This window comes from Mrakia frigida (genome assembly GCF_051309035.1).
Source record: "Mrakia frigida strain ATCC 22029 unplaced genomic scaffold BDY24scaffold_17, whole genome shotgun sequence".
Classification (NCBI taxonomy): domain Eukaryota; kingdom Fungi; phylum Basidiomycota; class Tremellomycetes; order Cystofilobasidiales; family Mrakiaceae; genus Mrakia; species Mrakia frigida.
In genome coordinates, this window is record NW_027481264.1 from 517747 (window position 1) to 545681 (window position 27935).

The following is a 27935-nucleotide window of genomic DNA, read 5'->3' on the forward strand; positions in this document are numbered from 1 at the left end:
TTCCTCCCTCCTGACGACCACCACCGAGGCCTTCGAGGTCTACCCAAACACATCCATCCCATGGCCTCTTCGACCTCAAGTCTCTCCCACCCTCGTCCGAATCGGAGACAACCTACTTCCTTCCTCGGCGGTCCCTTCCTCGTCAATCAACTCCATTCCCTCCCTCCTTCCCTCGTCGACCTCGTCTTCACTTTCCCATCCACCAACCCCTCCTTCAACCATTCCGATCTCGTAAAGAAAGGGATCGAGGTTCTTATTTTTGCAGCGGAGACCATCTCGAAGGAAAAGTTCTCAGATTGGTCGGTGGGGCAACGAAAGGTCAGTCTCACAAAGAGAGAAACGAAGCTCAACAATCCCATCTCTTCCTTCCCTCCAGCCTCGTCCTGACCCCTTCGTCCCGTCCGTCGTTCCTTCACCAGACCGTAGTAGACCTCTCTCTCCGTCATTCTCGCCTTCGAGAACTCTCCTTCACATGGGCTCTGGACGAACGAGCTCGAGATCAAGGTCCTTTTGACGAGTCGACGGAGAAGCTCGAGTCTCTGCTTCTGGCCGTCGCAGGAGGGATCAGCACCCACTTGGGGGATGGGGAGGCGGTTCAGTGGTTGAGGGTGGTGCTGGATGAGCCGTTTGAAGAGAGTGTGAGGAAGGTGGAGGAGAAGGAGGAGAAGCTGAGGCTGAAGAGCATTGGTGAGCTCGACCTCCTCTGACAGCCCTCCTTCTCTATTCTCGTTCGCTGACCTCTCTTTTTGTAGCCGAAGCAGCTAGACCACCTACTCCACCATCCGCTCATCTATCCCCTCCTACCCCTCTCATTCCTCTACAACCTCAACCTGTCGAAGAACCCCCACAGCAACCTCCTCCGCCAACGACGACCTTCACTCTCGTCCGCGACGCGATCCAATCCCTCCCTCCTCACGAACGCAACACTATCTTCACCCACCCTTCCACCAACCCAACCGACAACCTCGATCTCCTTGTTCCCTCAGGTCTCGCCTTCCTCAGATCCGTCGTTCATACCATCCTCCTGAGGAACGCGCCCGTTCAACTTGATCCGGAACGAATCGAGGTTGGTCTCTCTCTCCCGCTCTCTTTCCCTCCCTTGTCCCTCACAACACAAACCCCACCCTGACCCTCTTTCGCTTTGCAGCTCCTCATCGACGCTTCCGTCTCCACTCCGACGATCCTCCCTCTCGCCAAAGGCTGGCGGCTGGACTGGCAAGCCCGAGGTCGAGGAGCTCCCGAAGCTTTCCTCGACAAACGAGCGGATCTGCTGTTCTTTTCGTTGGTGGGAGGGATGAGGAGGGTTTTTGGAGAGGATAGGACCGGGGGTTGGTTGATCGAGGTGATGGGGGAGTGTGTGAGAGAGATATTTGAGGAGTTGGGGGGTGCTGGGGCTGGGGACGCATTGAATCATGGAGAGGTCGAGATGGCGGACGATGAACGTGAGTCTCTTTCGATGCTTGCTTCTTCGGAGAGTGACGATGGAGGTGGCGGTAGAAATCTTGGTCAGCTGACTGTCCTGGTCAGGTTTGGCTTTTGTTCGCAGCGATTGATCTGTCGACGGTCTCGAGCGAGCAGAGGAACTTCGACGTCGTCTTCCGACTCAGCACGGAGTCCATCACCACTCTCGCCCTCGAACCTCAAACCCTCGCTCCGGCGGGACGTGCCTTTGCCCAGAGGATACTCAATAGGATCTCCGCTGCTGCTTTCCCGAGTGAAACACCCAAGGCGAGGAATGTGAGTCTCCGTCGTCCTTTCCTTCTTTTCTTTCGTCCCCGAGCTTCCAACCTGACCCTCTTTTTGGCTTTGGTTCGATTCGAAAGCTTATCACCCAAGCCGCCTTGAAGAAAACCTCCCTCCAGGACATCGCCGTCTCCCTCGATCTCGCTCTCCATTCCGGGTTTGGAGGGCAGGCTCCTCGGGACGACGCGTCGCAAAGCGTTCTTCTCCTCGCTGTCTTTCGAGCGGTCGAGATGGATCTTCCGGGATTCGATGCCGTTATGTTTTTGGGACGGCTGATGATTTCTGTGCTGATTGAGAAGGCGGTGGAGAGTCACGGAGAAGCGATTCTGGGTCGACTTGGGAATGGGGTCGGTGAGTCTCTTTTCCCGCCCTTTCTCACTTCGGACCAATCGAGATGCTGACCTTTTCCCTCTTTCCCTTTTAACTTTTCTTTGGTCGCAGCTCGCCCTCCTGTAGAATCCGAACCCGAACCCGAAGACGACGACGACGAAGACGACGAACCTCCTCCTCCTCGAGCTCCTGCCTCCCCTCTTCCCCTGTTCAACCCTCCCTCTCTCGGCCCTCAACTCCTCCAATCCCTACTCTCTTGGGTCAGTCCCATTACTCTCAACAAGGCTCTCAGTCATCGGTCGGTCAGCAGCAACAACAACTACGCTTCCTTGCTTGTCGAAGGAGGCACGCCGACGTCGTTCCTGTCCCTCGCTTTGACCTCGATCTCTCAGCAGTGGTATCCCGATCTCCAAGACTATCTAAGAACGGTGCGCTGCAGTTTGAACGACATCGACCACGATCTTTCTTTCAAGCTGATCTCTTCCCCTCTTTTTGTTGAACCCCTCAGGCCCTCGTTGCTCAAACCCTCGGAGCCGATCGACTCTCTCGCCTCGCCAGGGACCTCGGTATCCCAGAAAAGCTTCGTACTCGCGCCCCGATCTCTTCTTCCCAGTTACGAGACGTGATGCTCGCTCTCGTTGAAGGAGCAAAGAAGGATGTTGGAATCGAAGCGGTCGTGCGATGGATCGAGCAGGCTTTCAGAGTGTTGTTCGATCAGGTGAAGGCTGAAAGGTCGGCCAAGACTGGTGAGTTTCCTCTCTGGTATTGATCCTCTTCCCCGAAGCTAGCTCGCTGGATCTCGTTGGGCGAGATGGAATGTTTTGGAAACCGACGCGTCGCAGCGCTGACCCCTTTCCTTTTTCCCTTTCCTTCTTCCCAACCGACCGGTCTCTCACAGCCATCCCATCCAACCCCAACCCTAAAGCCTCCTCCTCCTCCTCCCGTCCCCTTCCAACCGGTCCCTCCTCCTCCTCCCCAACCTTTCGCCTCCGAGTCCAACGAGCCGCCTCGGCTCGGAACGAACACGTCACCTTCCTCTCCTCCTTCGACCCTTCTGCGAACCTCTGGATCTCCCACATCACCGTTGGAGCTTTTAATTCTAGCGGACGAGGGATGGGAGAAGTTTCAGCGGAGGAGGCTGCTTCGAAGGCGATGTGGGACAGTGGGAGGTTGAGACCTGCGATGCCGAGTGGGAGAGGAGGGAGAGGAGGAGGAAGAGGAGGAGGGAGAGGTGGTAGTGAGATGAGAGGAGGGAGAGGAGGGAGGGGTGGTGGTGGAGGTGGTGGCGGAGGGGTTGGGAAGAGAGGGAGAGGTGGTGGAGGGAAGGGTTCGAGGGAGGTTAATTGATCTCGGTTCGATTTTGTCCTGTTTTGGTCTATCAGTTCAGCTTGCTCGATTTAATATATTAGGTGTTGCTTAGCATTGGATCTGCTTTTCCCTCTTCGTCGATCTAGGACCCCCGTTTCGCTGTACGAACAGAGACGCGCCCTTCGATTCGATTTTCGTTACGAACGTTCATTCATCTTCCTCCTCTCATCAACCACCCTAGCTAAAACCTAAGCGAGGTCGAGAACACATCGGATGCACGATCCACTGTGCATGTCCTCGAATCCCTCGTTGATCTCCGCGAGGGTTCGGTGGTGGGAGACGAACTCATCGACCCAGCTGACGAGAAGAAGAGGAGAGGAAAGGACGGGAGGTCAGCTTCTTTCGTTGTGCAGTGAGAGGGAGAGGGAAAAAAGAACGAACAGAGTTCCGTTCAGGTAGTCTGGGACAGAGAAAAAAGGAGCAGGGAGTCAGTGGAAGAGAGAGAGAGGAACACGACGAGAAAGAGAAGAAGAACGAGACTCACCCTCAACGATACCAGGGATCTCAGTTCGTCCCTTGACTCCCCCGAATGCTGATCCCCTCCAGACTCGACCGGTGACCTGCGGACAAAACAAAGAAGAAGAAGAAAAACGTCAGCGAGGTGACTCGAGAGGAAGAAGGAGAGCGACGGCACGAACAAGCTGGAAAGGTCGCGTCGAAATCTCAGCACCAGCGGGAGCGACTCCGATGACGGTCGAGACTCCCCAACCCTTGTGGCAGGCCTCGAGAGCAGATCGCATGACGTTGACCTGTCGTAGCGAAGGAAGAGATGTCAGCAAACGAGAGGATCGACACGCGTTGACGAAGAGAAGGAAAGACGAACGTTTCCAGTAGCATCGAAAGTGAAGTCGAGTCCTCCGTCGGTGATGTCGACAAGGTACTCGGCGATGGTCTTTCCCTCGGGAACGTCGGTGAGAGGGTTGATGAACTCGGTGGCTCCGAACTTGAGGGCGACCTCCTTCTTCGCAGGGTTGGTGTCGATGGAGATGATTCGGGAAGACTTCTTGGCCTGAGCTCCTTGAAGGAGAGCGAGACCGACGCATCCGGCTCCGAAGACGGCGACGGTAGAGTTCTCTGTGAGACGAATGGGCGAAAGAAAGAGGTGAGTAAAAGGAGAACGAAGGAGGGGAGGAGACGCGTCGAAGATTCGAAACGAACCGATTCCGGGAGTCTTGGTAGCAGCTCCGTAGCTGCAAAGACGATTCGAGGAGAGCATCAAGTCAGAGATGCGGTGACGACGACGCAAAAGTGGGCGAAAACTGACCCAGTAGTGATTCCACAACCCAAAAGACAGGCCTTCTCAAGAGGAGCCTTCTCGTTGATCTTGACGACCGAAACATCCGCGACGACAGTGTACTGAGAGAAAGTGGAGCATCCCATCTACCATCCCAACCGACAAGAACAGGTCTAGTCAGTCTTGGAATTTCCTCTAAAGGGACGAAGCGAAAAGAAGGCGACTCACGAAATGGAAGATGTCCTTTCCCTTGCACTTGAACCTGCTGGTTCCGTCGGGCATCACACCCTTACCCTGAGTAGCTCGGACAGCTCCACAAAGGTTGGTCTTCCCAGACTTGCAGAACTTGCACTCCTTGCACTCTGTTTTGGTTCGAAAGGGAGGGAAGGGACGCGACGGTCAGCGCACGAACGAAGGAAGGTCGAGGCTCCCTCAAGGATTTTTTGGACGGACCAGCAGTGTAAAGAGGAATGACGTGGTCTCCCTGTTGTAACGACATATCAAGAAATCAAGCACATGGGTCTGGTCAGCGTCGAGGGAACAGACCGAGGAAGCGAAGAAGGGAAAACGAAGGAAACGTACGACAGCGACGTTGGTGACTCCCTCTCCGACGGACTCGACCTATAGATCGAACGCATAAACAGATCAACTCCAGCCTTCCCTTCGATCGCTTCCAGTATGTCCAGACTCACAACTCCTCCACCTGATCCCAACAAAGACGACGAATTCGAAACGCGATCAGCCCTCGCTCTCAACCCCTCCTTCCCGTTCGCTCTACTGACCTTCGTGACCCAAGATCGCAGGGAAAGCTCCCTCGGGATCGTTTCCGGAAAGGGTGAAGGCATCACTGAGAGCCCGAACAGTAATACAAAGACGAGGGTAAGCTTGAAGCCGATCTCGACGCTGCTCCGACGGATCGAGCTCGTTCCTTCGCCCACTCCTCCCTGACTCCCTCCCGTATCCCAGAAGGCGTGTAGATGTATACTGACGTGTGACAAACTCCGCTACTACGGAAGGTTTGAGCAGTAGATAGCAGTTGAGGGAGTGAGGGGACGAAGGAAGGGGACGAGGGGGGCGGGAGGGGAGGAGGAAAGTGCAAAGGTGATCGCTGGTCAGCTAACCAGCCCCATGAGCTTTCAACGAACAGAACGAAAGATACAGATACGTACTACTCGATCTTGATTCGGACCTCGTGAGCCTTGGGAGGGGAGACCTCGATGTCCTCAACGACGAGGGGAGCAGCCGCTTTCCAGGCGATGGCGGCTTTGGAAAGATTCAGCAGCAACGAAAAACTTCGGTCGGCTTGATCGAAGGACACAGTAGAGTAGGAGAAGAGGAAAGTATGTACCTTTGCAGGTGATGACCTATCCAAATCGAAACCGCAACGCCAGCGAAGCAAGGAAAGAGAAGGGAAGGGAAGGAGGAAGGTGAGCTTTGCGAAGAGAGAGAGAGATGACGGCTTCTCATCGATCCTCGTCCTGCCACGAACCTTTCCTTGAGTATCAGACATAGTAGAAGAGAAAAGAGTGGATTAGGATGGGGGTTGGGTGGGTGGTGGTGGTTGGGGGGCGAAAGTGAAGGGCTTTCAAAAAGAAAGGGAAGAAAGGTGGAGGTGAGCTCTTCCTGCCCAAAAGAGGCGTCGGCGAGAAGGACCAATCAAGGATCATGATTTCTCACGGTTTATCGGTCTGGCCAGACTTTGCTTGGAGCATGACACAGAGAGAGAGAGACAGACAGAGAGGTGATTGCGCGCTGGTCAGCGGTGATGGAGGAGCGGGAGAGGCGTCGTCTGTAGGTTCGACGCGTCCTTCTTTCGTCTCCCCTCGGGCCTTCCTGGATCTCTTCGGACCTCAGCGCCATCTAGAAGATAAACCACAGCATGCAGGACGACCTCTCTGTACAAAAAGTCGTTGCTGGAACTTCAGAGGAGCCCGGTCGTTCGTCTCTCGAGGTCTCTTGGATTCACGACGCGTCTACGCCTTCTTTCCCTTCCCTCGGTCAACTTTTCTTCCAGAGTTGTGCATACATGCTCTCTACACCCCCTGTTCGGATTTTCTTTTTTGAAATAGCCATCATGGTCTCTCTCTCTGTGCCTTTGGAAGAAGACGACGACGAGACGCGTCGCATCCTTTCTCTCTCACCTTCCCTTCCCCACGTCGACGACCATTTCAGAAAACATATATCTTCTACTTAAACGGGCATAGGGTCGGGTAAGCAAGGTGAAAGCACAACAAAGCGGGTTGAGGAAACATGGAGGAAAGGAAGGGAGATCAGAGAGACACGACGGTTTGTAGGTAGATCGGGAGATGAACAGAAAGGAAGGGAGGCAAAGATCACAAACAAAACAAGGGTAAACCGAAACGTGAACGAAGACGTGAACGAAAAGCGAGATGGACGAGAGAAAGATTAGACCGAAAACAAGATGAAAGCGACGCGACACCCTCTCCCTTCCCTCCCCTCCCTCATCGCTCACCGCTCACTGAGCTTTCCACCCTCTCCTCTCCGCCCACTCCCTCACGGCTCTCATCGTCCCTCTCCTCCTCGAATCCGGGTCCAGCATCTTCTTGAGCAGCCTCCTCGCCGAGTCTGACACCTGCTGGGGGTTCTCTCGCGTCGAGGAGGGAAAGAACATCGGGAGACCTCCGAGGGGTTCCTCCTCGTCGTCGTGTTGAAGGGAGGAGGAAGGAAGGGGGGAGGAAGAGACGGAAGGGTGGGAAGAAGAGGTGCTGGGGAGGGAGAGCGGAGGGTTGGGAGGGAATTCGAGTCTCGGCGGTGGTGGGTGTTGATTGGTTCTTCCTCCTCCTCCCTTCGAAAGCGAGAGCGGTTCCAAAAGAGGTTTCGACCTCCCTTTGGGTGAAGGCGACGACCTCGCATCCCCTCCGTCCTCCTCCTCCTCCTCGTCGTAATCGTCGCCGGGAACGAGCAACGACCCTTCCAACGCTGTTCTCAACCTCAACGACGGATTCGGACTCGTATACTCCCCTCTCTCCGCGCCACTCCTCCACCACCCATCCGCTACGGATCCAGATCCTCCTCCTGCAGCCCGAGGTTTCAAAACTTCCCAGCTTCCGACTCTTCGAAGTTCGGCGGCGGCGGCGACGACGAGGTTGTGGTTGGCGACGTTGTTGCCTAAGGAGGTGCTCGATGGGAGTCCTGACGAGACTGCGTTGCCGTTGTTGGTAGAGGTGTGAGGCTGGTGCGTATGCGTATGATTCGCCTCTCTCAGACTCCCTCCTCGCTTCACTCCTCCTCCTCCCATCCCTCCCAACCCTCCCTCTCCCCAACTCGCTCCCCGTCTCCTCTCCTCCCACTCCCAAAATCCACCCTTCCCAACCCAAAAGACCATCTCCCTATTCCCGCTCACTCCCTTGAAGGGTTCCGTCCCTGAGAGGGCAACGTACAGAGACGCGCCGAGGGAGAAGACGTCCGACGGGAAGGAGACCGTTTCCGGGTGGAGGAGCATCTCGGGCGAGGCGTAAGGGGTTGTGCCGGTTGTTTGGAAGGCGGGAACGATGGCTGATGAGGTGGTGGAGGAGGAAAGAGGAAGGAGGGAAGAACCGAAGTCGGTGAGGAGAGGAAGGAGGGAAGAGGTGAGGAGGATGTTTTGGGGTTTGATGTCGCGGTCTGAGAACGACGAGATTCAAACGAAAGGTCAGCGTGAGGATCCTTCTTGAAACGATGAGATATATAAAGGGAAAGAATTGGAACTCACGAACCACCCCTCGTTCCTCCAACCACTCCCCAGCACTCCCCAACACGCCCACCCACCGCGTCCAAACCTCCTCGTTCACCAGCTCCGGGTGCGTCTTGACGAACGTATCGATCGTTCCGAACGCACAGTACTCCAGCAGCAAGACGGGTCGGGTTGGGATCGTGCCTCCCAACTCTCCCAGCGAACTTGACGGATCGAACGTGTACGTCTCGAACGGCCCTCTCCCTCCCTCCTTCCTCTGCTGCTTCACCACCTTGACCTTCGCCTTCCCGAGATCCACCAGTCCGAAGAACCCTACTATCCCAGCTCTCTTCCCACCCAACCAAGTGAGAACCTTTGCCTCTCGAACGAGCGATTCCCTTCCTTCGATCCCGTCGTCGGCGAGAGGGATCTTGGTCGCTGCCAACGTCCATTCCGTTCGTTCTCGTTCTTTTCCCTTTTTTGAAGATGATGGGAGGATGGAAGAGAGGTAGACGGATGCTCGAAGACCTCGTCCGAGAAGGTAGGGTTCCGAGGGGTTGAGACGGAGGGAGTGAGGAGGAGGAGGAGGAGGAGGAGGAGGAGCGGAGGTGGACGCGTTGAAGGAGGAGGAGGGTTGTTGTTGAGCTTGAGGGAGAGCGTGTTTAGGGATCGGTGAAAGAGGAGAGGACGCGTTGGAAGAGGAAGAAGGGTATAGTTTCGGCGAAGAAGGTTTGAGTTGTTGTAGAGAAGCGAAGTGCGAGTTTCTTGTTGGCGAGGAGGAAGGGATCAAGTGTTCGAGTTGGTGAAAGACGTGAGGAGGAGGATGGGTCGAGGTTGAAGAGGAGTCTGGAGGTGGAGGAGTAGCTGAAGGAGTAGGAGTATCGAAGAAGGAGGAAGTTTTGCTGGATACAGAGGAGGAGGTGGAAGGGTTCTTTTGATGTCCTCCTCGATAAGGCGTGTTGGGAGGTGGGGATGGTTTCGAGAAGGAGGAGGAGGAGGGGAAGGAGGGTCGTTGGAGGAAGGTTGAAGCGGATTCCCCTACGGCCACGAGTCCAGGGAAAGCGTTGCTGCCGTGAGTGGTGTTGTTGGGACTTGTAGAGCACGACGATCCTCCTGTGGCTCCAAATTCGTTAGGGGATCCCATAGGAATCGAGGAAGAAGACGACGACGCTCTTCGTGAGTTTGAGCTCGACCACGATCCAGTCCTCTCCGCCGCTCCTCCTCCATCGTCCAACGCTTCAAGTTTCAACGCCAGAGGAAGAGCACGAGGAGGAGCGAGTTTCCCTTCAGGCGAGGATCCCCACTGAGACGAGAAGATGTTGTTTCTTGAAGTAGAAGGAGGGAGAGGAAGGTCCGTAGGGTGGTGGGTCGACGAGGAGGAAGACGGCGAACAGGCCGGAGGGTTGTCTTCCATCGTGGGAGTAACAGGGAGAGGAGGAGAAGGAGGAGGAGATGTAGAGGAGGATTCGAGTAGAGGAGGGTCCAGAGATAGAGAGAGCATCCTTCTCCCGTAAAGAGAAGCGAGCTATAGACTAGGGGTGGAGTAATAAGGGTCGAAGTGGTTGGGAGGGAAGGAGTCAGGTCGCGGCGAGTTCACCGTGTCGAAGGGAAGCTTTCCTCTGAGCTTAAATTTCATACTTTTCACAGTCGTTTCTTTCCTCGAGCTTGCCTCCCTCTCGTCAGTCTACCTCAGAGCTCTCAGCAGCTCAGAGAGCAAAAATGCCTCCTCTCTCTCGAAGCGTCGCCAAGGGTCATTAAAAGGTTAATCTTATCCTCCCGGTTCCTTTCCACTTTGCACTCTCTTTTCGACCTTATGAAGGGCTGGGCTTTGGGGTCTTCTAGTGATACTCTGGTACACCTGAGAGGCGACGGTCGTTTGGCAGAGGAGCAGAAGGGCAAAACCAAACATCCGAAACGGAACCGAGCTCGAAAGGAAAGAAAGAGGGAGGATCGACAATCTTCCTCACGCGACGGTTTCGATCTCTCCCCCTTGAAGCTGGACTAGACCGACAAAAACGTCTATGGAAAACCCCGGTATGCAAACAGAACAATGCAAGAAGAACCCCTCCGAACAATCAGCCAACGAGCTTGCCTCCTCGTCCTCGTCCTCTCCCTCTCATCGTCCCTGTACCTCTCACAACAACCACGACGTTCTCGTCCTCCTCGTCCTCCTCAGCAACCAGCACCTCCTCACTCCCTCCCGAAGGAACTCGAGCCTTCCTCCCAGCAGGTGGAGCCGAGGTCTTCGCCCTGAGAGAAGAAGAAGAAGAGGAGGAAGCAGCGACTCCAGCTCCTCTGGTCGAACGCGTCGTCGTTGTCGATGCTGAAGCGAATGATGTAGAGGTGACCGAGGGTTTTCGGAGGTTGGACGTGGAAGGTTTGGGAGCTGTGAGGGTGGGTTTTCGGGTGGTGGCGGTTCGTTTCGACGTCGGAAGAGTTGCTGAGGTTGAAGTTGGAATTCTTCGACGCGTCGGTTTCGGTTCGGGTTTGGGTTCCTCCTCGTCCTCTTCCTCCTCCACCTCCATACCCCTCCCCTTCCCCTTCTTCTTCTCACCCTCACTACCATTCTCGTTCTCACTCATCTCCTCATCGGACTCCAGCCTTTCTCCATTCTTCCTCCTCCTCTTCTTCCCACCGTCCTGATCGCCCTGCCTCTCCTCAAGCTCCACCACCTCCTCTTGCTCTTCCTTCACATGATACGAAACGTGCATCTCCAGAAGAGCTTTAGACTTCGCTTTCCTAGCTGGCGTGGCTCGGAGTTTAGGCGGCGAGGAGCCGGCGAGTTTGCGTTTGCGGGGTGGGGAGGTTGCGGGCTGTTGAGAGGGTTGGGAGAGAGGGAGAGCGATGGGAGGAGGCTGTTGGGGCTGGAGTTGGGACTGGGAGTGGAAGAACGCTCCTGGTGGCATGGGAGTTGATGGTGGTGCGAAGGACGCGTGTTGGGTTGGAGGAGCAGGAGGTTGGGAGGGAGGCGTGGATGGTCGGAGGGACGAACGAGCGGCGTTGAGGATGGGATTTAGGGGATGGGCTGGGAGGCGGTTTGATGGGAGTTGGGTGGGAGGGGTTGAGCTGGACGCGGTGCAGGCTGGGAGGAGGAAGGGTGAGGGTTTTGGGTTGGAGGAGGAGGAGGAAGCGAGCGCGTTGGAGGAGGAGAGGTTGGAGGACGAGGAGGGCTCGGCGAGAGGGAGTCGGGGTGACGAGGCGATGGGTTGAGCTTTGGAAGGGTTGAGGTTCGAAGAGGGTCTGAGAATGGTTGGGCGGGTGAATGCAGAGGACGACGACGAGGAGGCGACGGCGTTGGGTTGAAGGGAAGCGGAGGGCCCTCGTCTGACCGTTTGGGATCCGATGGTCGGTGGAGGTCGTGAGGATGGACCAGTCGAGTTTGAAGGCAGGGTCGAAGACGAAGAGGTCCTAGATACGTTTGGGTGAGACTGAGAGACCTTCAACGACGACGTTCCTCGTCTTCCCTCCTTTGCCGACGCTTCGTCCCGCTCCACCCTAGCCATCTCCTCTACTTCTTCTTCCAGCTCCCTGTCTTCCTTCTCCCTAGCCTGCCTCTCGAGAACCATCTTCCTCTCTCTCAACCTCGGATCCTTCTTCACTCCTGCTCCCGACGCCTTCCTCGACTTCACCATCCCCGGTCTCTCCATCTTCTGCAGCCTCTCAATCTCCTCGTAGACCTTCTTCGCTCTTCTGACCACCGTTCTGGGAGTTAAACTCGTCTCCTCTCCGGCGCCATCACCGCTTTGATCGTCGTCGGTCGAGGAGGAGAAGCCGAGAGAGGTTCGAAGGCGGTCGAAGGGGAAGGCGAGGAGCCAGAGTATTGCTTCTGAGAGTTCGTAGACGAGGGAGAAGAGGAGGTCAAGAGGAGTTGAGTAGAGGAATAAGGTTGGAGAGATGAAGTTGGCATAGACGAATTGAGAGCCCTGTGAAGCGAAGAACATGCACAGTCAGCGATGGCAGGGAGGCGAAGAGGGAGGAGGACGGAGGGAGAGCTGAACGAACGAAGGACCTTGAAGCTATCATCCACAAGAGGACTCCCATCTTGAGCTCCGAGTAGAATGGAACGACGTAGGATATAGTTCTATCGGCGAAGGATTCGGACCATGTATATAGGATCTAGAGAAAGAATGGAAGAGGGAGGAAGGGAAAGGTTCAGCTGAAGCTCAACACCAGCCTCCTTCCTTCCCTCCCTTCCTTGCTTCAACTCACCCACACGATCCATAGAGCGAGCTGAGATTTGATCTGCCTCTTCCTGTCCCCTATGGTTCGTCCTGGTCGATGTTTGGTAGCTGCTCGAGAAGGTTTGAGGCACTTGAAGGTCTCGTAGACGTTCAAAAAGAGACTATTGATCGAAAGGAGGACACTGATTCAGCTGGACGGAACAGGGAAGAGGTGAGAGGGAAGAGAGCTTACACTGAGTGCCATAGAAGGGAGTGAAGGATGAACATCCTTCCATTCGAAGAAGGGGAGGGAAAGGAAGGAGGAGAAGGCGAGATGTGGTCGGTGGAAAGGGAGGGGACGCGTTTGAGTCGGCTCCAGGAGTTTGGTTGCTTTCTTTCTGAACCTGGTCTCCTTCACGACCGAATGTTTCTTCTTCCATTTTTACGGCCCTGATTCAGTTCTTGGTTATCTGCTCCGACTGAGAGAAGTCTTGAGGAGAGAAGGGCAGATTGTGAGGCACGAAGAAGTGACGCGTTGGCAGGGAAGAAGCGGTTCGGTGGTCTGTCGAAGCGTCAAATTCTCCCTTTCGCGGTCACCTCCTTCAAATCTCTTCTCATCGGTCTCTTTTTGTGATCTACAACGTATCAAGTCAAAAAAAATATCGAGGGAAATCGGAGTAAAGGAGCTGAGGCCCTCTCGAGCTCGGCGAGGGGAGGGGAGGGTTGAGCTCGAGCTCCCTTCGACGACCACCATCGCTTTTTGAGCACTTCTTCTTCACAGATCAAGGTCAGTTCCTACAACTAAGACCGCCTCCGCATCGTATGATCTGACTTTTTTTTTCTCTTTCCTGCTTCAGGTCGCTCTTCAACCTCCACGCTTCTTCACCTCCTCCCCCTGTTCCTTCCCTCCCCTCCACCCACCCCTCCCTTCCTCTCCTTCTCGGTGCTCTCAGGGAGCATGGATGTCATTCGCGTACCCAAGGTAAGCAAAACTGTGTTTCTAAGGAACCTGAGCTGGTCCGAACAACGAAGGACGGAGGGAGGCGACATCGAAAGGAAGGAGAATCCAAGCTGACCCCCTCCCATCTCTCTTTCCTCTTCTCTCTTTCTTCTCGTACCCATTCCTCGTCGATCAAGGTCGATGGAGTCATACTAGAGAGGAACGGCGTCAAGACGGAAGGAATCCTGCATCTTACCTTGCACCATATGATCTTTGCGGCGGAAGGAGAGGAGGAGATCTGGGTGAGCTCGCTCGACAACCCGATAAGCGAGCACCTCTCCCTTCTCCTTTGTCTGACCTCTTCTGCCCTCTTCTCTGCTACCCACTTTGAACCTTTCAGACCGCCTATCCACTCATCAATCTCGTCACCCGACTTCCTCAGACGTTCAACGGTCTCTCCCCTCTCTGCATCCGAACCCGAACGTTCGAGACCTTCTCTCTCTCCTTCTCCGTCGACCAGCACTGTGGAGACGTCTTCGAGACGGTCAAGGACCTTACAGTAGCTCGTGAGTGCTCATATGGGCTCTCTCGAACTTTCTCCATGCGTTCGCAGGCTGATTTTCTTCCGCTCTTGATTCTCCTTCGCCTCTCAGCCTCCATCGAGAAGCTCTACGCGTTCTCGTACGCTCCTTCACCACCTCTCGACGCGTCAGGAGGATGGACGGTCTACACTCCGAGGGAAGAATTCGCCAGGCAAGGTGTAGGAAGTAGGACCAAGGCTTGGAGGTTTACAGATCTCAACAAGGACTACTCCGTGAGTCGAGGTCTCCCTCCTCCCTTCCTTTCCTCCTCGAGCGATGAGCTGACCTCCTTTCCCATACTTGGCTTTCTAGTACTCTTCCACCTACCCATCGAAGCTCGTCGTACCAGCTAAGATCAGCGACTCGGTCCTCAACCATGCGGCCAGATACCGAAGCAAGGAGAGGATCCCAGCTCTCACGTACCTCCACTGGGCCAACCACGTCAGTATTTTTCGCCCTACTTCAACAACAATCTTCTCATCTCTTCGAACAATTGCTGACCTCAAGCTCAACGTCCCTCCCAACTTTTAGGCCTCCATCACACGATCGAGTCAACCCATGGTCGGCCTCAAGAACTCTCGATCCGTTCAAGACGAGAAGCTCATCGAATCCATCTTCCAAACCCACCTCGCCCCGACAACCTCCTACGCTCCAACCCTCGACTCTCCTCGGCCAACTCATCACCCAAACGTCTACGGAGCGACCTGCACAAACCTCATCATCGACGCTCGACCAACGACCAACGCCATGGCCAACGTCGCTAAAGGAGCTGGAACCGAGAACATGGAGCACTACAAGGGAGGGAAGAAGGCCTACCTCGGGATCGAGAACATCCATGTGATGCGAGATTCGCTCTCGAGGGTTGTGGAGGCGTTGAGGGACTCGGAAGTTGTGGGAGGAAATGGAGGACCTGGATCGTCCTCGTCAGGAGTCGCTACTCTTCCTTTGGATCGACAAGCTCTCCGTCGCTCAGGCTGGCTCAAGCACACCACTTCCATCCTCGAAGGTTCCAACATCATCGTTCGCAACATTCACGTCAACTCGTCGCACGTCCTCATCCACTGCTCGGACGGATGGGATCGAACCGCTCAGCTCTCAGCCGTCGCTCAACTTTGCCTCGATCCCTTCTACCGAACCATCAAAGGATTCCAAATCCTCATCGAGAAGGACTGGCTCTCGTTCGGACACAAATTCCAGGATCGTTGCGGTCACCTCTCGTCGGACAAGTTCTTCACTCAGGTCGACTCAGCCACAGGAGAGTCCTCGTCGTCGTCGTCGTCGTCTACCGGAGCCGCTCAAGCCTTCTTCGCCTCGGTCCAGAAGCAGTTCGTCGGAAACTCGCACCTCAAGGAGACGTCGCCAGTCTTCCACCAGTTCCTCGATTGCGTTCGGCAGATCCAACGACAGTTCCCCGACCGGTTCGAGTTCAACGAGCTCTTCCTCCGGACCCTCCACACCCATCTCTACTCGTGCCAGTTCGGAACCTTCATCTTCAACTCGGAACGAGATCGTCGGATACCCGAGATGGGACCCAGGCAGGCCAAACTCCCCTTCGAACGAACGGTCAGCGTCTGGGATTGGATCGACTCGGAGGGTCAACGGGAGAGATGGAAGAACGCGACGTACGACACGTCGCTGGACGATAGGACGTCGAGGGAGTCGGGAGCGGATATGGGGGTGTTGTTCCCCAACCCGAAGGACGTGAGGTTCTGGTCGGAGTTGTTCAGGAGAGGAGACGAGGAGATGAACGGGAAGGTCGTCGTCGCCGTTCAAGAAGAGCTTCCCTCCCCCCCCGACTCAGGAGAAGAGGATCCAGTCGTCGCTGCAGTCGTTGAGGAGAGCGAAGCCATCGACTCAGGTCGCTCGACGCCAATACTACCTCCCTCAGCAACTTCCCTCGGCGAAGCAGCAGCAATCCCTTACCATGCTCTCTCTCGGAAATCACCCTCCCCGAGCAACAGCCTCCTCACCTCCTCAGCATCCCAACCCATCAACCCAGCTCACCGAGCCCTCGAACCCCAGGATACATTCCGACCTTACTCGTCCCGAACCTCAGCCTTCTCGCTTCAACCTACGCCAGGCGACGAGGATTCCGTCGCGTCCCCTCCCTCCTCTCAGTCCTCCTTCCCAGCCACTCGATTCACCTCCTCTCCTTCCACCATCAACTCCTCCAGTTCCAGAGCCGGTACCTCCTCGTCTCAGTCGGATCTCGGCGGAGGATCCTCGTCGACGTCCTCGTGGGGATGGGCGTTCTCGGGAGCAGCCAGTGTTCTCGCAGGAGCAGCGAAGGAGATATCTCGAGTCGCAGCGACTACCTCAGGAGGATCCAGCAGTGGAGGATCGTCGAGGTCTCGAAAAGATCAGCCGTTGGATGAGTCGTGGTCGTCGAGCAGTCGAGGACCAGGAGGGACGGGAGGAGGAGGAGGAGGAGGAGGAGCGAGACCGCCGTTGGGGAAGGGAATCACCGAGTCGAATCCTTGGGCTCAGGATGAGCCAGACCAGCAGCTTCCACCTCCAAACGCCAAGTCGATACCCACGTCTCGAGGAACGCCCGAGGAGGAAGGTACGCCGTCGAGCTGGACGGTCATTCCTCAAACCTCGTTCGGAGGTCGAAACAATTCCCAGCTCGGATCTTCCTACTCTACGTCTGGAGGCTCCTCCCAACTCGCTTCTTCCTCCATTCCATCACCTTCACTCCCACGTCCGAATCCGTCATCCTCCCCTCCGATACCAACGAGGGCGTCGCGTCTCGACTCGAACCCACTTGGAGGAACCGCCGAGGACTGGTCCACTCCCTCTCCCTTCCCTCCTCCCTCCACTTCCTCAGCACGTCCCAATCCTCCCTCCTCCCTCTCCAGAGCTTCGACTCGACCGGATCCCAAACCCAACGCTTCAGCATCGTCGCACAACTCCCTCTCTGAACTCACCCTCGACTCGATCTCCCTCCCTTCTCCTCTCCTCCACTCCTCTTCCAAACCGACCTTCATCCCCTCCGCCTCGTCGTTACGGTCAGCTCCAGGTCTCTCGTCGCTATCGCTGGGAGGAGGAAGGGATACCTCCCCGTCTCCGTCGGCACGTTCGGTTGGAAAGATCATACACGAGAAGAAGCAGGACAACGTCGAGGGAGGTGGGTTCGACCCGTTGGGAGTGGGCTTGCTTTGACGGTTCGGACGCGACGACTTGCCAGGGAGGGAGAGGAGGAGAAGTAGCGTCGGTTCGGATGATTGGGACATGGATAGCTTTGACGACTGAGACGAGATATTGAAGATGGAACGTGCAGCTTTACAGCGGAGGAGGACGGATGAAGTCGAGGAGAGATACGGTCGAGGGAAGAGGTTTCAATCGACTCGAGATTCACAGAACTTCTTTATCGACACCCAAACAACAACAAACAACAACAATCTCAGCAACAACAAACAAACAGATCATCAGGTCCCGCCCACGCTGTCCTAATTTCATCCCAGCAGATCTCGATCGCGAGAGGATGGACCGTCACACTTTTCAGCCCCGTCGGAGCTCACTCTCTTTCTGCCTCCTACCTCCCACAGCTCAGAGTCTCATGGCCAAAAACTTGCTCTCTATCCACGTGGTGAGTCTTTCGTTCTCCCTGGAAACCGCTGTGAAACTCGGTTCTGACTATATGCTCTCTCTTGTTCCCTTCGCTCGTGTCTCAGGCCGACGAGGTAGCTGGTCGAGACGACCGTCCTCTGCTCTCGACTACCTCTTCCTCCTCTTCAGGTCGAACGACCATACCTCCGGTGGTGGGAACCCCTTCGGGAGAGCTATCGAATCCTTTTCTTCCCGACTTCTCTGTGAGTCGTCTGTGGGTTGTAGGACGGGAAAGGGAGGGAGGGGGCCTCTCAGTCGGAAGCATTCGAGCTGACCTTTTCATTCTTTGCTCTCGTTCTTCAGACCATACATCTTCTTCCTTACCTCAGCGGTCATCCTCATCCAGCCTTCATCATCCCAAGTCCACGAGTGAGTCAACGCGTTCTAGCTCTCGCCTTCGTCGAGGAAAGCGAGCGAAGAGTTGACCTTTCATTTCGTCTCGGCTCCCTCCCGATCTCTTCGTCCCGTTTGATCTTGAACAGCTCTCCTCCTCCTCCCAACCCTCCCTCTCATCTCTCTGGTGCAACCCAGCAGCCACGGATGCCTTGGGATCCGATCTCGAGGTCCTCCTTTCCAGCAGGGATCGTCGTCGGTTAAAGAGATACATCGTCAACCACGACCGGGAATCAGAATCCCTCGAAGACGATTCTAAATCCACCACCACCTCCTTCAACTCGTTCAACGAGGAGTCCATCGACGCAGTCATGGATATCGACCTACTCAGTCCTTCTTGGAGCTCGCGAAGAACCTACAAGGCCATGCTCGTCGGATCGTCCCATCCATCTTTCCTCGTCCTCCACCTCTTCGCCACTCGTCGACTACCTTTTCCCTCGGCCGCCAGCGAAGGGCGTGGATCCTTCGTCAAGGAACCCAAGGTCAAGAAGCCATGGAATCCAGAATGGCTCGGGATGGACAATTCCGAGGAGCCTGAGGTTGGAGGAGGAGAGGAGGAACGAGTGGAATTGGAAGGCCAGACGATGAGGGAGAGGTTGGACGCGACGAATTGGTCGAAGACGTCTTTGGGACCTGTGAGTCGAAAATTTTCATTGGCTAACGAGATTTCTCGAAGTTGACTGATCATCTTCCTTGTTTATAGCGAGAGTCCTGGGCGCCTGCTCTCTCGACTTTGGTAGAAGTCGTCCTCAAGATGACCGAGCTCTCGTGCCTGTGTGAGTCTCGTTTCGTCGCGTCGACCCCTCTCAAGCGATCTGTTAACCTCGTCTTTTCCTCTTTGATACTCTTTCTTCAGGGTGGAGGGTTGGATCTGAGCTTGATTGGGTTCTGATCCGTTCGTCCTTCGCGTTTCTTCTCCCTCTGCCCTCGAGCTTACGGCCTTTCTTCTTCCTTTCTTCTCCTCAGATAACGACGCGTACCAACGAGACCTCGGGACCGACGAGGGGGAGCCTCATTTCGGGCGTCTTGCATCCCAATGCTACGACGGTGCTCTCTGGGAAAGTATCAAAGAAAGAGCTTCGGCGGTTCAGCTCTCCGGGAAAGCTCGTCGGGAGGACGACGGTCAGTCGGTCTAAGTCCTTAGATTCACCTCCTCCTGCTGACTCTCTGTCCCCTTTCAGGACTCTTCTTCTTTCGTGGGATCGAAACCTACTTCACGTGGGAATGGACGCCCGTGGACGCTGGAATTCTCGTGACGGTTCGTTCCCTTGCTTTTGCCTCCTTTCTCACATTTCTCGTCCTCTTCCTGACCGACTATCCGACCGATTTCTCCTTTCAAGTGCTACAACTCGACTTCTCAGTATATCAGCAAGAGATGGCTCGCGATGCAGCGAGATCTCGTTCATCGTCTCAGTGAGTGTGCTCTTCTCTTCCTTCTCCTCCTCTCGACGCGTCGTATCTGACCGATCCCGCTTTTCCAGCTCCTTCTCGTTCGATAGGGGAGTTTTCAGACGGAGTCATGAAGGTAAAACAGCGCATCCTCACCGCCTCAGCAGCCCGATCTTTGCTGACTGTTGATTCTTCCCTCTCATCGACAGAGTCTCGAGGCGAACGAAAGGGACATCCCCTGGGCTCTACTTTACCGGTTGCAGACAGAAACAAGTACGTCTCAGATTCCATCATCTATTCCTTCACCTGTGGAATCTCGCTGATGGCTAGGATCTCTTTTTTCCACTTCCAGGCTCTGGCGAGGCCGTCGATTTGAGTCAAGAGGGGTCTCTGCTTCTCTCCGGATCTGTTGGCCTTCCCCTGGACCATGATGCAGCTCCTCGGACAGCAGATATCTCCTTAGGACCTCAGTCAAGCTCGTCGGCTTCCAGTTCTCATCCATGGGTCTTCAGGAATGCAGTCGAGGAGGCCTGGGGTTCCTCTGTTTCCCTCGTCGTCGCGGACGCGACCCTTCGTGTTCCAGAGCCTCTTCGTTACCGTGAGTGAATTTACATCTGAACGCTTGAGTGCAGTGGTGTTGATACTTCGTTCTTCGGTTCTTCGTGCAGGCTGCTGGGGAGAGGAAACCTCGAAGGCCGTCGTTCTCAAGATCTCGAACAAGGAGGACGCGACTGGATCCGTCACCTTCCTCATCATCGGACTCAATCCTCGTCGTCGATTCGATTCTACTTACAAGTCTGCTCTCGAAGACTTCAGGCTGCTCGTTCTTGGCTCTCTCAAGAGTATCACTGCTGTGAGTCGACCGTTCTCCTTCGTCGTCCCCTCCTCTTTGTCTCACCAACCTCCCGTGTTTTTGTTTCCTTCAGTACGATGCCGAGAGGAGAAAGAACGTTCAGATGCAATCCATCGAGAAAGCGAAGACCTTGTTCTTCTCATCTGTCTCTCACGAATTTAGAACTCCGTTGCAGTTGATTTCTGGTCCGTCCTTTTCCCCTCGCTCAGTTTCTAGATGATCAGAGCTGACCCTCTCCTCCTCGTTGTCTTTTCAGGTCCCCTGACGGATCTCGAAGCTTCGGAGACGGATTCCAGGAGGAAGTCCAGTTTCAATCTCGTTCTCCGAAACACATCAAGGTTGATCCGACTTGTCGATTCTCTGTGAGTCAATTTTACCTTCCTCTCGCCATTTCGTCTTCGAAGCTGACTGCTAACCTATCTTCTACACAGCATGGACTTCAGTTTAATCGAAGGAGGAAGGATGGTTGGCAAATTCGTCCCGTCAGACCTCTCGTCGATGACGGCCGATCTGGCGAGGTTCGTTTTTACTTCTCTCTCCTGCTCTTCTCCGATCGTCAGCTAACCACTCTGTCCATGTCGTCGATCAACTTTCACCTATTCTCCATAGTCACTTCCGTCCAGCTATCGAGAAGGCCAAGCTCACTCTCAAGGTCGAATGCGAACCGGATCCCCAGGACGGACGCGTCGTCTACGTTGACGCCGACTTTTGGGAGAAGATCGTGTTCAACCTGCGTAAGTTCAACTTGGTTTGCTTCCCGTCGAGATAACTCTCTGATCAGGGTCTGATCTTCTTCGTCGCTTAGTCGGAAACGCTTTCAAGTACACCATCATTGGAGGGATCACCGTCAAGCTCTCTTTCCTCCCGGAAGAAGTCGAGTTCTCCATCGTCGACTCAGGAGTCGGAATCCCCAAATCCGATATCTCTATCGTCTGCGAGCGATTCCATCGTGTAGCCTCCGTTTCGAGATCTCATGAAGGGACGGGTGGGGTCTCGTCTTACTTCTTCCCTTCATCTTTCGATTCGCTGACCTCTACTTCATTCATCTCTTCGTCTCGTCTCCTCTATGATTCTTTAGGTATTGGTCTCTCCTTATGCGCTGAGCTCGTCAATCTTCACGGAGGACGACTCGAGGTGAGCTCCTTCGTTCACAGTTCGACGCGTCGTTGACTCCGCTAAACCCTCTCCTTCTTTCCCCTCGTTCAGATTGACTCGGAGACGGTGGAAGAATCCGTCACTGGGGATTCCGGTAGCACCTTTTCGGTCTTCCTTCCCTACGGACGAGGGCATCTTCCCGCGTCTCAGACCTCTGATTCTGTCGAAGCGTCGGTGACCCGATCCTTCTTCTCTCGCGGCGTGATTGGTGAGTACCCACCGACATTGCGGCCGACCTAGGCTCTGACACTTTTCCCCTTTCTTTTCGTAGACGAGGTCGGTCGATGGTCAGGAGGATCAACTTCCAACAGCACCGGTGGGAGTGAATCAGGAGTTTCGATGAGCGAGGCAGTGAGTCGTTGAATCTTTCTTCTCGTCCCGTCTCAAAAGAGCGCATCCTGACTTCCTTCTCCCTTGCAGTCTTCTGGGAAGGACCTCACGACTCTGTTTTGGAACAAGGCTACGGATTCGATCCTGATCGTCGACGACAGTGCCGACATGCGCGTCTATCTGACTTCGGTTCGTCGCCTCTCCATTTCTTCACCCTTCTCTTCTCTCGAACTTGAATGCCTACAACCTAACCGACCTTGATCTGTACCAACAACGCTCTCCCCCTTTTGCTTCTCAGATTCTCTCTCGGTACTGCAAAGTCATAACAGCCTCGAACGGAGAGGAAGCTCTCGCTCTCGCCATCGCCTCACCTCCCGACCTGATCATCTCGTTGAGTCATCTCTGCTCTACTTTGCCCGAACACCAAAGGCTAATTTAATCTTCTCCGTATCTCTAGGGATATATCGATGCCCAAACTCGACGGTCTCGGTTTGCTCGAGGCCATTCGCGGACACGAGAGAACCGAAGTCTCATATATCCCCTTGATTCTCGTTACCGCCAAGGCTGGTCAAGACGATCGAGTTGCTGGTCTGCTAGCTGGTGCTGAGGACTTCTTGAGCAAGCCTTTCTCGAGTGAGTCGATCAAGCTCGTGGCTCTTCCCGACCCTCGTCGTTCTGACGCGTTTCCCCCTTTTTCTTTTCTTCCAGCGAAAGAGCTCGTAGCTCGGGCCCATCTACAGATGCAGCTCGGGAAGAAGAGAATCGAGTGAGCGAATGTCTCTCATACTTGTCCCCTCGGGGTTGCTCGAGACGAGGCTAATCATCTCTCGTCTTTGCGCCAGGATGGAGAGGAACTTCCGAGATCAAGAGGCTGCTACGAGGCTTCTCTCCGATTCTAGCCCTACTGGAATCAGTCGTTGGAACGCTGCAGGAGAACTGATCTACGTCAACGACGCTTGGTTCCAACAAAGTGAGAGGCCTCATCTGCGAGAGAAGGTGGAGGGGGGCCGACGAGCTGACCTGTTCTCTCTCTTTTCCATCGAGTAGACGGTCATCCTCGAGACAAGGATCTCTCGCTATGGCTTGAGAGCGTTCACCCAGATCACATCTCGAGACTGGAAAGGATTTACGTTCAGCTCTTCGTTGAAAAAGACGGTGCGTCGATCCTTCAGGCGCTCGTCCTCGTACAATCTGCTTCCACCGCTGACTCCCTTTCTTTCCTTTCCTTTCTAATCAGTCGGAAATGGATGGGAGTGGCAATGGGCCAATGGAACTTGGTGCTTCTGTCAAGCCGCCATCGTTTCCGATTCGAATCAATCTTTGGTCGGAACCCTCTGCGTCCTAACGGAGTGAGTCTCGTTCTTCCTCTTCATTCTCCGTTTCGGAGTTTCGCGGTTGGCTGGTCGCTGACTGTTCCTGTTTAATCTCAGTATCACTGATCGGAAACGTCTGGAGGAGGAGAGGGTTTCGAGTAAGTTGGCGCCACTCCTTTTGGTGGACGCTCGTTGAGGCCTGTTACTTGGTGTCCTGCAGGAAGCACTGCAGAGGAGATCAACCTAGTCAAGAGAGCAAAGTTTGCTGAGGAGAAGAAACGAGAAGCCGAAGAGGCGAAGCGGCATCAGGAGTTCTTGGTTCGTTTTTCCCTTCGCTCTCCCTCTTTCAATTTAGCGGCTGACAATTCGATCTGTGCAGGTCTCCTTGATCTCGCACGAAGTCAGGAACCCCGTTTCAGCCATTTTGAACTGTGCCTCGTTGTGCAAGGTGAGTGAGAACCACTTGGGAGGCGAAGGCGAGGAACGAAAGGTGATGAGACGTTCCCTCGACGCGCTCGAGCTGACTCCTTCTTCCCTTCCTTCTTTCTACAGTCGAACCTCAGCTGTACGTATCTTCGATCAGCAGGATACACTCGGAGGTTCGCCTGACTCTCCTCTTTTCCCTCGCAGTCATCAAGTCCGAGTTACATCAGTCTCTCGTGTCGAGGGAACCTTTCCATCCGACGTGAGTTGATCTTGCGTCTCTTCCCTTCTCGCAGCAAACCGGATGCTTTCGAACGATCCCCTTGGAAATTTGCTGACCTTTAACGCTTCGCTCACAGCTCGGAACTCATCACGTTGATAGAGGAGGACATCGATGCACTCGAGTCGATTCACGAGATGGCTCTCTATCAAGAAAGGATGTGAGTTGGCTTTCCCGACCTCGTTCTCCCTTAGATCTCAACTTCGATCTGACTCTCTTCTATCGTCGTTGCAGAGCCAACGATGTCCTCTCCCTTGGAAAGATCCAACTTGCTTCCCTTGAGGTCTTCGCCGTCCCTTGCGACCTTCCCGCGGAGGTGAGAAAGCTGCTTGCAGTCTTCGAAGGCGAGTGCAGGATGAAGGGTGAATCTTTCTCTTTTTCTCATCATCTTCCACGCTCGCTATACTGACCCGTCGTGCTTCTTTCCCTCTCCTTCTCTAGCCATTCGACTTTCCCTTCACCTCGTCGGTGCGTTGGAAACCTCACCGATCCTTCAAACCCTCCTCACCGACCCTGTTCGATTGGGTCAAGTCTTCATCAACCTCCTCTCGAACGCCATTCGCTTCACAGACAAGTCTCCCAGCGGTTGCCGTGAAGTCTCAGTCTCGATCAGCACAGCTGGAAGCCCTCCCGACGACGAGGAAGGTTGTTCTCCTCCCCAAAAGTCAGCCGAGATGGTCCCCGGTCAGCCGGTTTGGATCTACGGAGCCGTGAAGGACTCTGGACCTGGTCTCGCACCGGAAGAGCTCTCAAAGTTGTTCAAGAAGTAAGCTTTTCGAGTCGACATCGTGTCTTGTCCAACTCTGCTTTGCCGACCTCCATTTCCCCCTTCCCAGATTCTCTCAAGGCTCCTCTGCGACGCATACGATCTTCGGAGGATCAGGCTTGGGCTTGTATGTCTGTCGGATGATCACGAAGTGAGTCTCCCAGACGCGTCTCTCGTCTCTGCTTTTACACGACCCTCGTCGCTGATTACCTCCCTCTTCTTCTCTACCCTCAGCCTCATGGGAGGTCGGATCGAGGTTTCCTCCGTCAAAGGGGCTGGATCCACCTTCCGATTCTTCGTTCGAGCCGATCTACCTCTTCCCGAACCGGAGTCGACATCTTCGGATCCTCCCTCTCTCAGCCGGAACTCGAGTGCAGCTCAGGTCGAAAAGCTGCACGTTCTCGTCGTGGAAGACAACATCGTCAACCAAAAGGTACTTCGTCGTCAACTCGTCAAGGCCGGCTACACTTGCGAAGGTGAGTTCAAGTTCGAAGAAGCGAGAGGCCTCTAAGTGGGCAAGAAAAGAAGATCTGACCTCTCCTCGTCCGATCTTGCTCCCAGTCGCGAATGACGGCCAAGAAGCACTTGACGTGATTCAACGCACCTCCGAAGAAGGAGCTCAGCAATTCGATGTGGTGCTCCTCGACGTCGAGATGCCTCGGGTGAGTCGCTGTTTCTTTCTTGTTCCCGTCGTCGAAGCAGAACGAAGCTGACCGTCGTTCTTTTCTCCTCGTCGGGCTCCCCCAGATGAACGGAATCACAGCAGTCCGGATCATTCGTGAACGAGAGGCGTCCGGAGAACTTCCTCCTGGCCCAATGAAGATCCTCTGTCTTGTGAGTTCGAGTTCGAGACGAAGAGAGGGGAGGAAGCAGAAGCTGACTTCTTCCCCTTCGTGTTTTGTTTCCTTCCCTCAGACGGGAAACGCCAGAGAGGAACAGATCAACGACGCTCTCAAGGCCGGTATGAATGAGGTCATCGTCAAGCCGTACAAGATCGACAACCTGCTCAACAAGATTCGAGCTGTCCGAGAGGAGGATTGAGGGAGGGAGGGCGACGCGTCAGGTTTCGTCTTTCTTTCTTGTCTCGTTCGTTCGTTAGACCGTCCCCTGTGCTTTTATCCCTTTTCGTGTGTTCTTTTCGTTCTCTAATCTTGTACCTCTTCGGTTTAGACTTTTTGACTTCTACATCTATTGTATCGCTTGCCTCTGTGACGCGTTCGAGAAAATCAAGAAACAAAGGTTTCGATCAGCTCCTCCAAAGATCTCCTCAACTTCGACCATCCTCTCCTTCTCCTTCCCTTCAAAGCAACGCCAGGACCCATCCACTCCCCTCTTTCTCAACAGCTGCACAATCCAGTACCTCCCTTTGACAGAGAGCATCTCTGTGAGTCTCCCTTTCCCTCAAGCTTGAAGACGAGATTCCGAGCTCATCAAACCGAATCCGTCTTGTCTCCTTCCTTCTTCACTCCAGATTCCCTTCTCGGATGATTTCCCTACTTCATGGAGGTTAGTACGGTAGCTTCAGACCTGTAGAAAGTATTCCTGAGCTGACTTTTTATCTCCCTCTTCTTCGCTCTATAGTGTCATACATCGCGGCTCTGGCGGCCTTCCTCTTCGTCACTTTGAGCCTAGGTTCGTTCGCTTCTTCTTCCTCTTCCCTTCCGACGCATTGGCTGACTTTGAACACCCAATATCTTGAACTTGTAGCGAGTGGACTTCTATGGATCGCTGAGGTGATTGAGGAGCATTCCAAGCTGGCGAAGGTCGTCGGAAGACGAGCCATCTACGTGAGCTCACCCTCTTCCTCTTCCTTCCTTCCATCTCCTCCTCTCATCGCTGACCCTCGTTCCTCTGATTCGGTGTGCACAGGCCATCATCGCTCTTCACGTCGCCTTCTTCGCTCTCGACAAGTTCCCCATCCTGCCCATCGCCTTCTCCATCTTCTGTCATGTCGTCTACCTCGTTCGTTCCCTTTCCTCCTTCTCTTCCCCTCCTGCTCCCTCGACCCATCTTTCGCCGTCCTCGACCTCTCCTTTCTTCGCACAACGAGCTCACTTTCTCCTCTCTCTCTTCTTTCTTCCACTCTACAGCAAAACTTCTCCAAGACCTGGCCTCTCATCTCTCTCACCTCTCCCTCCTTCCTCGCCTCCTGCGTCCTCGTCCTCGCCGACCACTTCGTCTGGTTCTTCCACTTCTCCGCAAAGGCCAACGAGGCGAGATCAAAGAGACCCTCAGCTGGAAGTCCTTACTCAAGACCAAGCTACGCTCATACGTTGAACAACGCTCCTCCAGCCTTCATGGATGTCGCTAGCTTCTTCGGTGCGTCGTTCTTCAAAACTAGGTTTCGTTGGAGGTCTCGAACGAGAACGACGAAGGAGAGAGAGCTGAGCTGATGGTTTCTTCTCGCTTTATAATCGTGTTGTAGGTATCTGCGTTTGGTTCATCCCTCTCTATCTCTTCTTGAGTTTGAGTGCCAACGATAACGCTCTCCCATCCTTCGGTGAGTCTCCTCGTTCAAACCCTTCCTTCCTTCGCGTGAGCTCAAGCTCACCTCGTCTCCCTCCCTTCCCCTTGCCCTCTTCTTTCCCAGGATCCGCCGCCAACCCAACCACTCCCTCCTCCTCCCAAGTTCCCCCTCAACCTCGTCAATCCATCTTCCTCGCCCTCTCCACTCGTCTCCTCTCCCTCGCTCCTCGCCTAACTCGTAGATCTCGAAACGTCTCCTCCATGGACGACGGACTCCTCGCACCTCGTCCCAAAACTCGAACCCTCTCCAACGCCTCGGAAGTCTACTCCCCCTGGGGAGCACCTACGGACCTCCCCGCTTCCCCAGGAGTCTACACCCCCGGAGGATCGCCTTGGGCAGGCTCGCCGACGGGGCAAGCGTCCGGAGGGTTCCAAAACGAGCTCGCTCGACGGACCTCGATGGGACTCACTCCTCCTCCTCCTCCTCGACGATCGTTCTCGGAGAACAACTCCTACACCGTCGGGTCTGGAGCTCTCACGCATAACCCTGGAGGGGAGGGAGAGGTCGTGGGTGGGAGTCCTCAGGGGATGTCGAGGAAGGCGAGCAGCAGCGGACTCAACAACTTCCCTGTTAGGAGTCCGAGTCCGTTGAGGATGAATGCTGGAGGTGGAGTGGAGATGCTGGCGAACATGATGAACCCTCCGTCTGGGATGGCTGCTTCGATGGGTAGGAGGAGAGAGAAAGCTGGTGGGAAGGACGAGTGAGGGGAAGAAGAGAACGCACGCAGGCAGGGTTTTGGGTCGATGGCGTCGTTTTTAGTGAGACTCCACATAGCTGTATAGAATAGTTTAGTAGTAATAACAACTTGTCGATCGAAAATTTCTTAGATCTTGCGGGCGAGAAGGAGGAGAGAGAGAACCATCGAAGC

General features: G+C 54.8%; 10 protein-coding genes across 10 annotated transcripts; 6 read left to right on the top strand and 4 right to left on the bottom strand.

The window, feature by feature from the left end:
* Position 1: 1 nt before the first annotated feature.
* Positions 2 to 1168, top strand: BDY24DRAFT_390728 (uncharacterized protein). Its single transcript, XM_076640710.1, has 3 exons — positions 2 to 318; positions 420 to 687; positions 762 to 1168. Exons 1-3 carry the CDS (start codon positions 61 to 63, stop codon positions 1127 to 1129), a joined length of 894 nt encoding a protein of 297 aa, XP_076496315.1. The 5' UTR covers positions 2 to 60; the 3' UTR covers positions 1130 to 1168.
* A 624-nt stretch (positions 1169 to 1792) lies between these two features.
* On the top strand, positions 1793 to 3791 carry BDY24DRAFT_74787 (uncharacterized protein). The gene is made up of 4 exons (XM_076645101.1): positions 1793 to 2094; positions 2185 to 2501; positions 2582 to 2819; positions 2972 to 3791. Exons 1-4 carry the CDS (start codon positions 1974 to 1976, stop codon positions 3418 to 3420), a joined length of 1125 nt encoding a protein of 374 aa, XP_076496316.1. The 5' UTR covers positions 1793 to 1973; the 3' UTR covers positions 3421 to 3791.
* Positions 3573 to 6312, bottom strand: SFA1 (bifunctional alcohol dehydrogenase/S-(hydroxymethyl)glutathione dehydrogenase). Its single transcript, XM_076640711.1, has 16 exons — positions 6165 to 6312; positions 6024 to 6039; positions 5845 to 5938; positions 5665 to 5682; positions 5458 to 5522; positions 5368 to 5378; positions 5258 to 5296; positions 5129 to 5159; positions 4904 to 5037; positions 4706 to 4821; positions 4600 to 4631; positions 4265 to 4515; positions 4080 to 4190; positions 3926 to 4001; positions 3823 to 3841; positions 3573 to 3738 (listed from the first exon to the last, which is right to left on the bottom strand). Exons 1-16 carry the CDS (start codon positions 6183 to 6185, stop codon positions 3630 to 3632), a joined length of 1143 nt encoding a protein of 380 aa, XP_076496317.1. The 5' UTR covers positions 6186 to 6312; the 3' UTR covers positions 3573 to 3629.
* A 526-nt stretch (positions 6313 to 6838) lies between these two features.
* BDY24DRAFT_390736 (uncharacterized protein) lies at positions 6839 to 7579 on the bottom strand. The gene has a single exon (XM_076640712.1). The coding sequence runs from the start codon at positions 7547 to 7549 to the stop codon at positions 7199 to 7201; it is 351 nt and encodes a 116-aa protein (XP_076496318.1). The 5' UTR covers positions 7550 to 7579; the 3' UTR covers positions 6839 to 7198.
* Positions 7580 to 7583: 4 nt separating this feature from the next.
* On the bottom strand, positions 7584 to 8939 carry BDY24DRAFT_390738 (uncharacterized protein). The gene is made up of 2 exons (XM_076640713.1): positions 8388 to 8939; positions 7584 to 8299 (listed from the first exon to the last, which is right to left on the bottom strand). The coding sequence occupies exons 1-2, from the start codon at positions 8798 to 8800 to the stop codon at positions 8026 to 8028; spliced, it is 687 nt and encodes a 228-aa protein (XP_076496319.1). The 5' UTR covers positions 8801 to 8939; the 3' UTR covers positions 7584 to 8025.
* A 1484-nt stretch (positions 8940 to 10423) lies between these two features.
* Positions 10424 to 12796, bottom strand: BDY24DRAFT_415652 (HVA22/TB2/DP1 family protein; the record flags this gene model as incomplete). Its single annotated transcript, XM_076643475.1, has 4 exons — positions 10424 to 12271; positions 12351 to 12464; positions 12558 to 12690; positions 12762 to 12796. 4 exons carry the CDS (start codon positions 12794 to 12796, stop codon positions 10424 to 10426), a joined length of 2130 nt encoding a protein of 709 aa, XP_076496320.1.
* Positions 12797 to 13190: 394 nt separating this feature from the next.
* YMR1 (phosphatidylinositol-3-phosphatase YMR1) lies at positions 13191 to 17491 on the top strand. The gene is made up of 7 exons (XM_076645102.1): positions 13191 to 13295; positions 13366 to 13490; positions 13646 to 13750; positions 13849 to 14014; positions 14102 to 14262; positions 14342 to 14470; positions 14561 to 17491. Exons 2-7 carry the CDS (start codon positions 13467 to 13469, stop codon positions 17189 to 17191), a joined length of 3216 nt encoding a protein of 1071 aa, XP_076496321.1. The 5' UTR covers positions 13191 to 13295; positions 13366 to 13466; the 3' UTR covers positions 17192 to 17491.
* Positions 17492 to 18440: 949 nt separating this feature from the next.
* BDY24DRAFT_74844 (uncharacterized protein) lies at positions 18441 to 23487 on the top strand. Its single transcript, XM_076645103.1, has 27 exons — positions 18441 to 18666; positions 18735 to 18807; positions 18888 to 18926; positions 18998 to 19153; positions 19213 to 19289; positions 19372 to 19444; positions 19513 to 19556; positions 19630 to 19693; positions 19773 to 20018; positions 20089 to 20273; positions 20347 to 20458; positions 20530 to 20635; positions 20705 to 20791; positions 20883 to 21007; positions 21079 to 21258; positions 21352 to 21407; positions 21480 to 21636; positions 21700 to 21779; positions 21849 to 21947; positions 22057 to 22148; positions 22216 to 22391; positions 22467 to 22524; positions 22601 to 22728; positions 22806 to 22913; positions 22996 to 23107; positions 23189 to 23389; positions 23451 to 23487. Exons 1-26 carry the CDS (start codon positions 18547 to 18549, stop codon positions 23265 to 23267), a joined length of 2832 nt encoding a protein of 943 aa, XP_076496322.1. The 5' UTR covers positions 18441 to 18546; the 3' UTR covers positions 23268 to 23389; positions 23451 to 23487.
* A 1030-nt stretch (positions 23488 to 24517) lies between these two features.
* On the top strand, positions 24518 to 25697 carry BDY24DRAFT_390747 (ATP-binding response regulator). The gene is made up of 5 exons (XM_076640714.1): positions 24518 to 24691; positions 24775 to 25016; positions 25102 to 25202; positions 25288 to 25374; positions 25456 to 25697. Exons 1-5 carry the CDS (start codon positions 24681 to 24683, stop codon positions 25579 to 25581), a joined length of 567 nt encoding a protein of 188 aa, XP_076496323.1. The 5' UTR covers positions 24518 to 24680; the 3' UTR covers positions 25582 to 25697.
* A 112-nt stretch (positions 25698 to 25809) lies between these two features.
* BDY24DRAFT_390749 (SVP26/TEX261 family protein) lies at positions 25810 to 27897 on the top strand. The gene is made up of 8 exons (XM_076640715.1): positions 25810 to 25924; positions 26012 to 26046; positions 26122 to 26172; positions 26248 to 26327; positions 26410 to 26502; positions 26631 to 26859; positions 26966 to 27040; positions 27131 to 27897. The coding sequence occupies exons 2-8, from the start codon at positions 26025 to 26027 to the stop codon at positions 27769 to 27771; spliced, it is 1191 nt and encodes a 396-aa protein (XP_076496324.1). The 5' UTR covers positions 25810 to 25924; positions 26012 to 26024; the 3' UTR covers positions 27772 to 27897.
* Positions 27898 to 27935: the final 38 nt, after the last annotated feature.

Coding starts and splice junctions, on each gene's coding strand:
- BDY24DRAFT_390728 (XM_076640710.1), top strand. CDS start 61: ATGGCCTCTTCGACCTCAAGTCTCTCCCACCCTCGTCCGAATCGGAGA. Junction 319..419: donor GGTCGGTGGGGCAACGAAAG/GTCAGTCTCACA, acceptor TTCCTTCACCAG/ACCGTAGTAGACCTCTCTCT. Junction 688..761: donor GCTGAGGCTGAAGAGCATTG/GTGAGCTCGACC, acceptor TAGCCGAAGCAG/CTAGACCACCTACTCCACCA.
- BDY24DRAFT_74787 (XM_076645101.1), top strand. CDS start 1,974: ATGGATCTTCCGGGATTCGATGCCGTTATGTTTTTGGGACGGCTGATG. Junction 2,095..2,184: donor TCGACTTGGGAATGGGGTCG/GTGAGTCTCTTT, acceptor CTTTGGTCGCAG/CTCGCCCTCCTGTAGAATCC. Junction 2,502..2,581: donor TCCAAGACTATCTAAGAACG/GTGCGCTGCAGT, acceptor TGAACCCCTCAG/GCCCTCGTTGCTCAAACCCT.
- SFA1 (XM_076640711.1), bottom strand. CDS start 6,185: ATGTCTGATACTCAAGGAAAG. Junction 5,160..5,257: donor GAGTCACCAACGTCGCTGTC/GTACGTTTCCTT, acceptor TCGTTACAACAG/GGAGACCACGTCATTCCTCT. Junction 4,002..4,079: donor CGACGCGACCTTTCCAGCTT/GTTCGTGCCGTC, acceptor TTTTGTCCGCAG/GTCACCGGTCGAGTCTGGAG.
- BDY24DRAFT_390736 (XM_076640712.1), bottom strand. CDS start 7,549: ATGCGAGGTCGTCGCCTTCACCCAAAGGGAGGTCGAAACCTCTTTTGG.
- BDY24DRAFT_390738 (XM_076640713.1), bottom strand. CDS start 8,800: ATGGACGTTGGCAGCGACCAAGATCCCTCTCGCCGACGACGGGATCGA. Junction 8,300..8,387: donor GGAGGAACGAGGGGTGGTTC/GTGAGTTCCAAT, acceptor CGTCGTTCTCAG/ACCGCGACATCAAACCCCAA.
- YMR1 (XM_076645102.1), top strand. CDS start 13,467: ATGGATGTCATTCGCGTACCCAAG. Junction 13,751..13,848: donor AAGGAGAGGAGGAGATCTGG/GTGAGCTCGCTC, acceptor TGAACCTTTCAG/ACCGCCTATCCACTCATCAA. Junction 14,263..14,341: donor ATCTCAACAAGGACTACTCC/GTGAGTCGAGGT, acceptor TTGGCTTTCTAG/TACTCTTCCACCTACCCATC.
- BDY24DRAFT_74844 (XM_076645103.1), top strand. CDS start 18,547: ATGGACAATTCCGAGGAGCCTGAGGTTGGAGGAGGAGAGGAGGAACGA. Junction 21,637..21,699: donor CTTCTCTCGCGGCGTGATTG/GTGAGTACCCAC, acceptor TTCTTTTCGTAG/ACGAGGTCGGTCGATGGTCA. Junction 22,914..22,995: donor GCTCTTCGTTGAAAAAGACG/GTGCGTCGATCC, acceptor CTTTCTAATCAG/TCGGAAATGGATGGGAGTGG.
- BDY24DRAFT_390747 (XM_076640714.1), top strand. Junction 25,203..25,287: donor TCGACGTCGAGATGCCTCGG/GTGAGTCGCTGT, acceptor GGGCTCCCCCAG/ATGAACGGAATCACAGCAGT. Junction 25,375..25,455: donor CAATGAAGATCCTCTGTCTT/GTGAGTTCGAGT, acceptor TCCTTCCCTCAG/ACGGGAAACGCCAGAGAGGA.
- BDY24DRAFT_390749 (XM_076640715.1), top strand. CDS start 26,025: ATGATTTCCCTACTTCATGGAG. Junction 26,503..26,630: donor TCTGTCATGTCGTCTACCTC/GTTCGTTCCCTT, acceptor TCCACTCTACAG/CAAAACTTCTCCAAGACCTG. Junction 27,041..27,130: donor TAACGCTCTCCCATCCTTCG/GTGAGTCTCCTC, acceptor CTTCTTTCCCAG/GATCCGCCGCCAACCCAACC.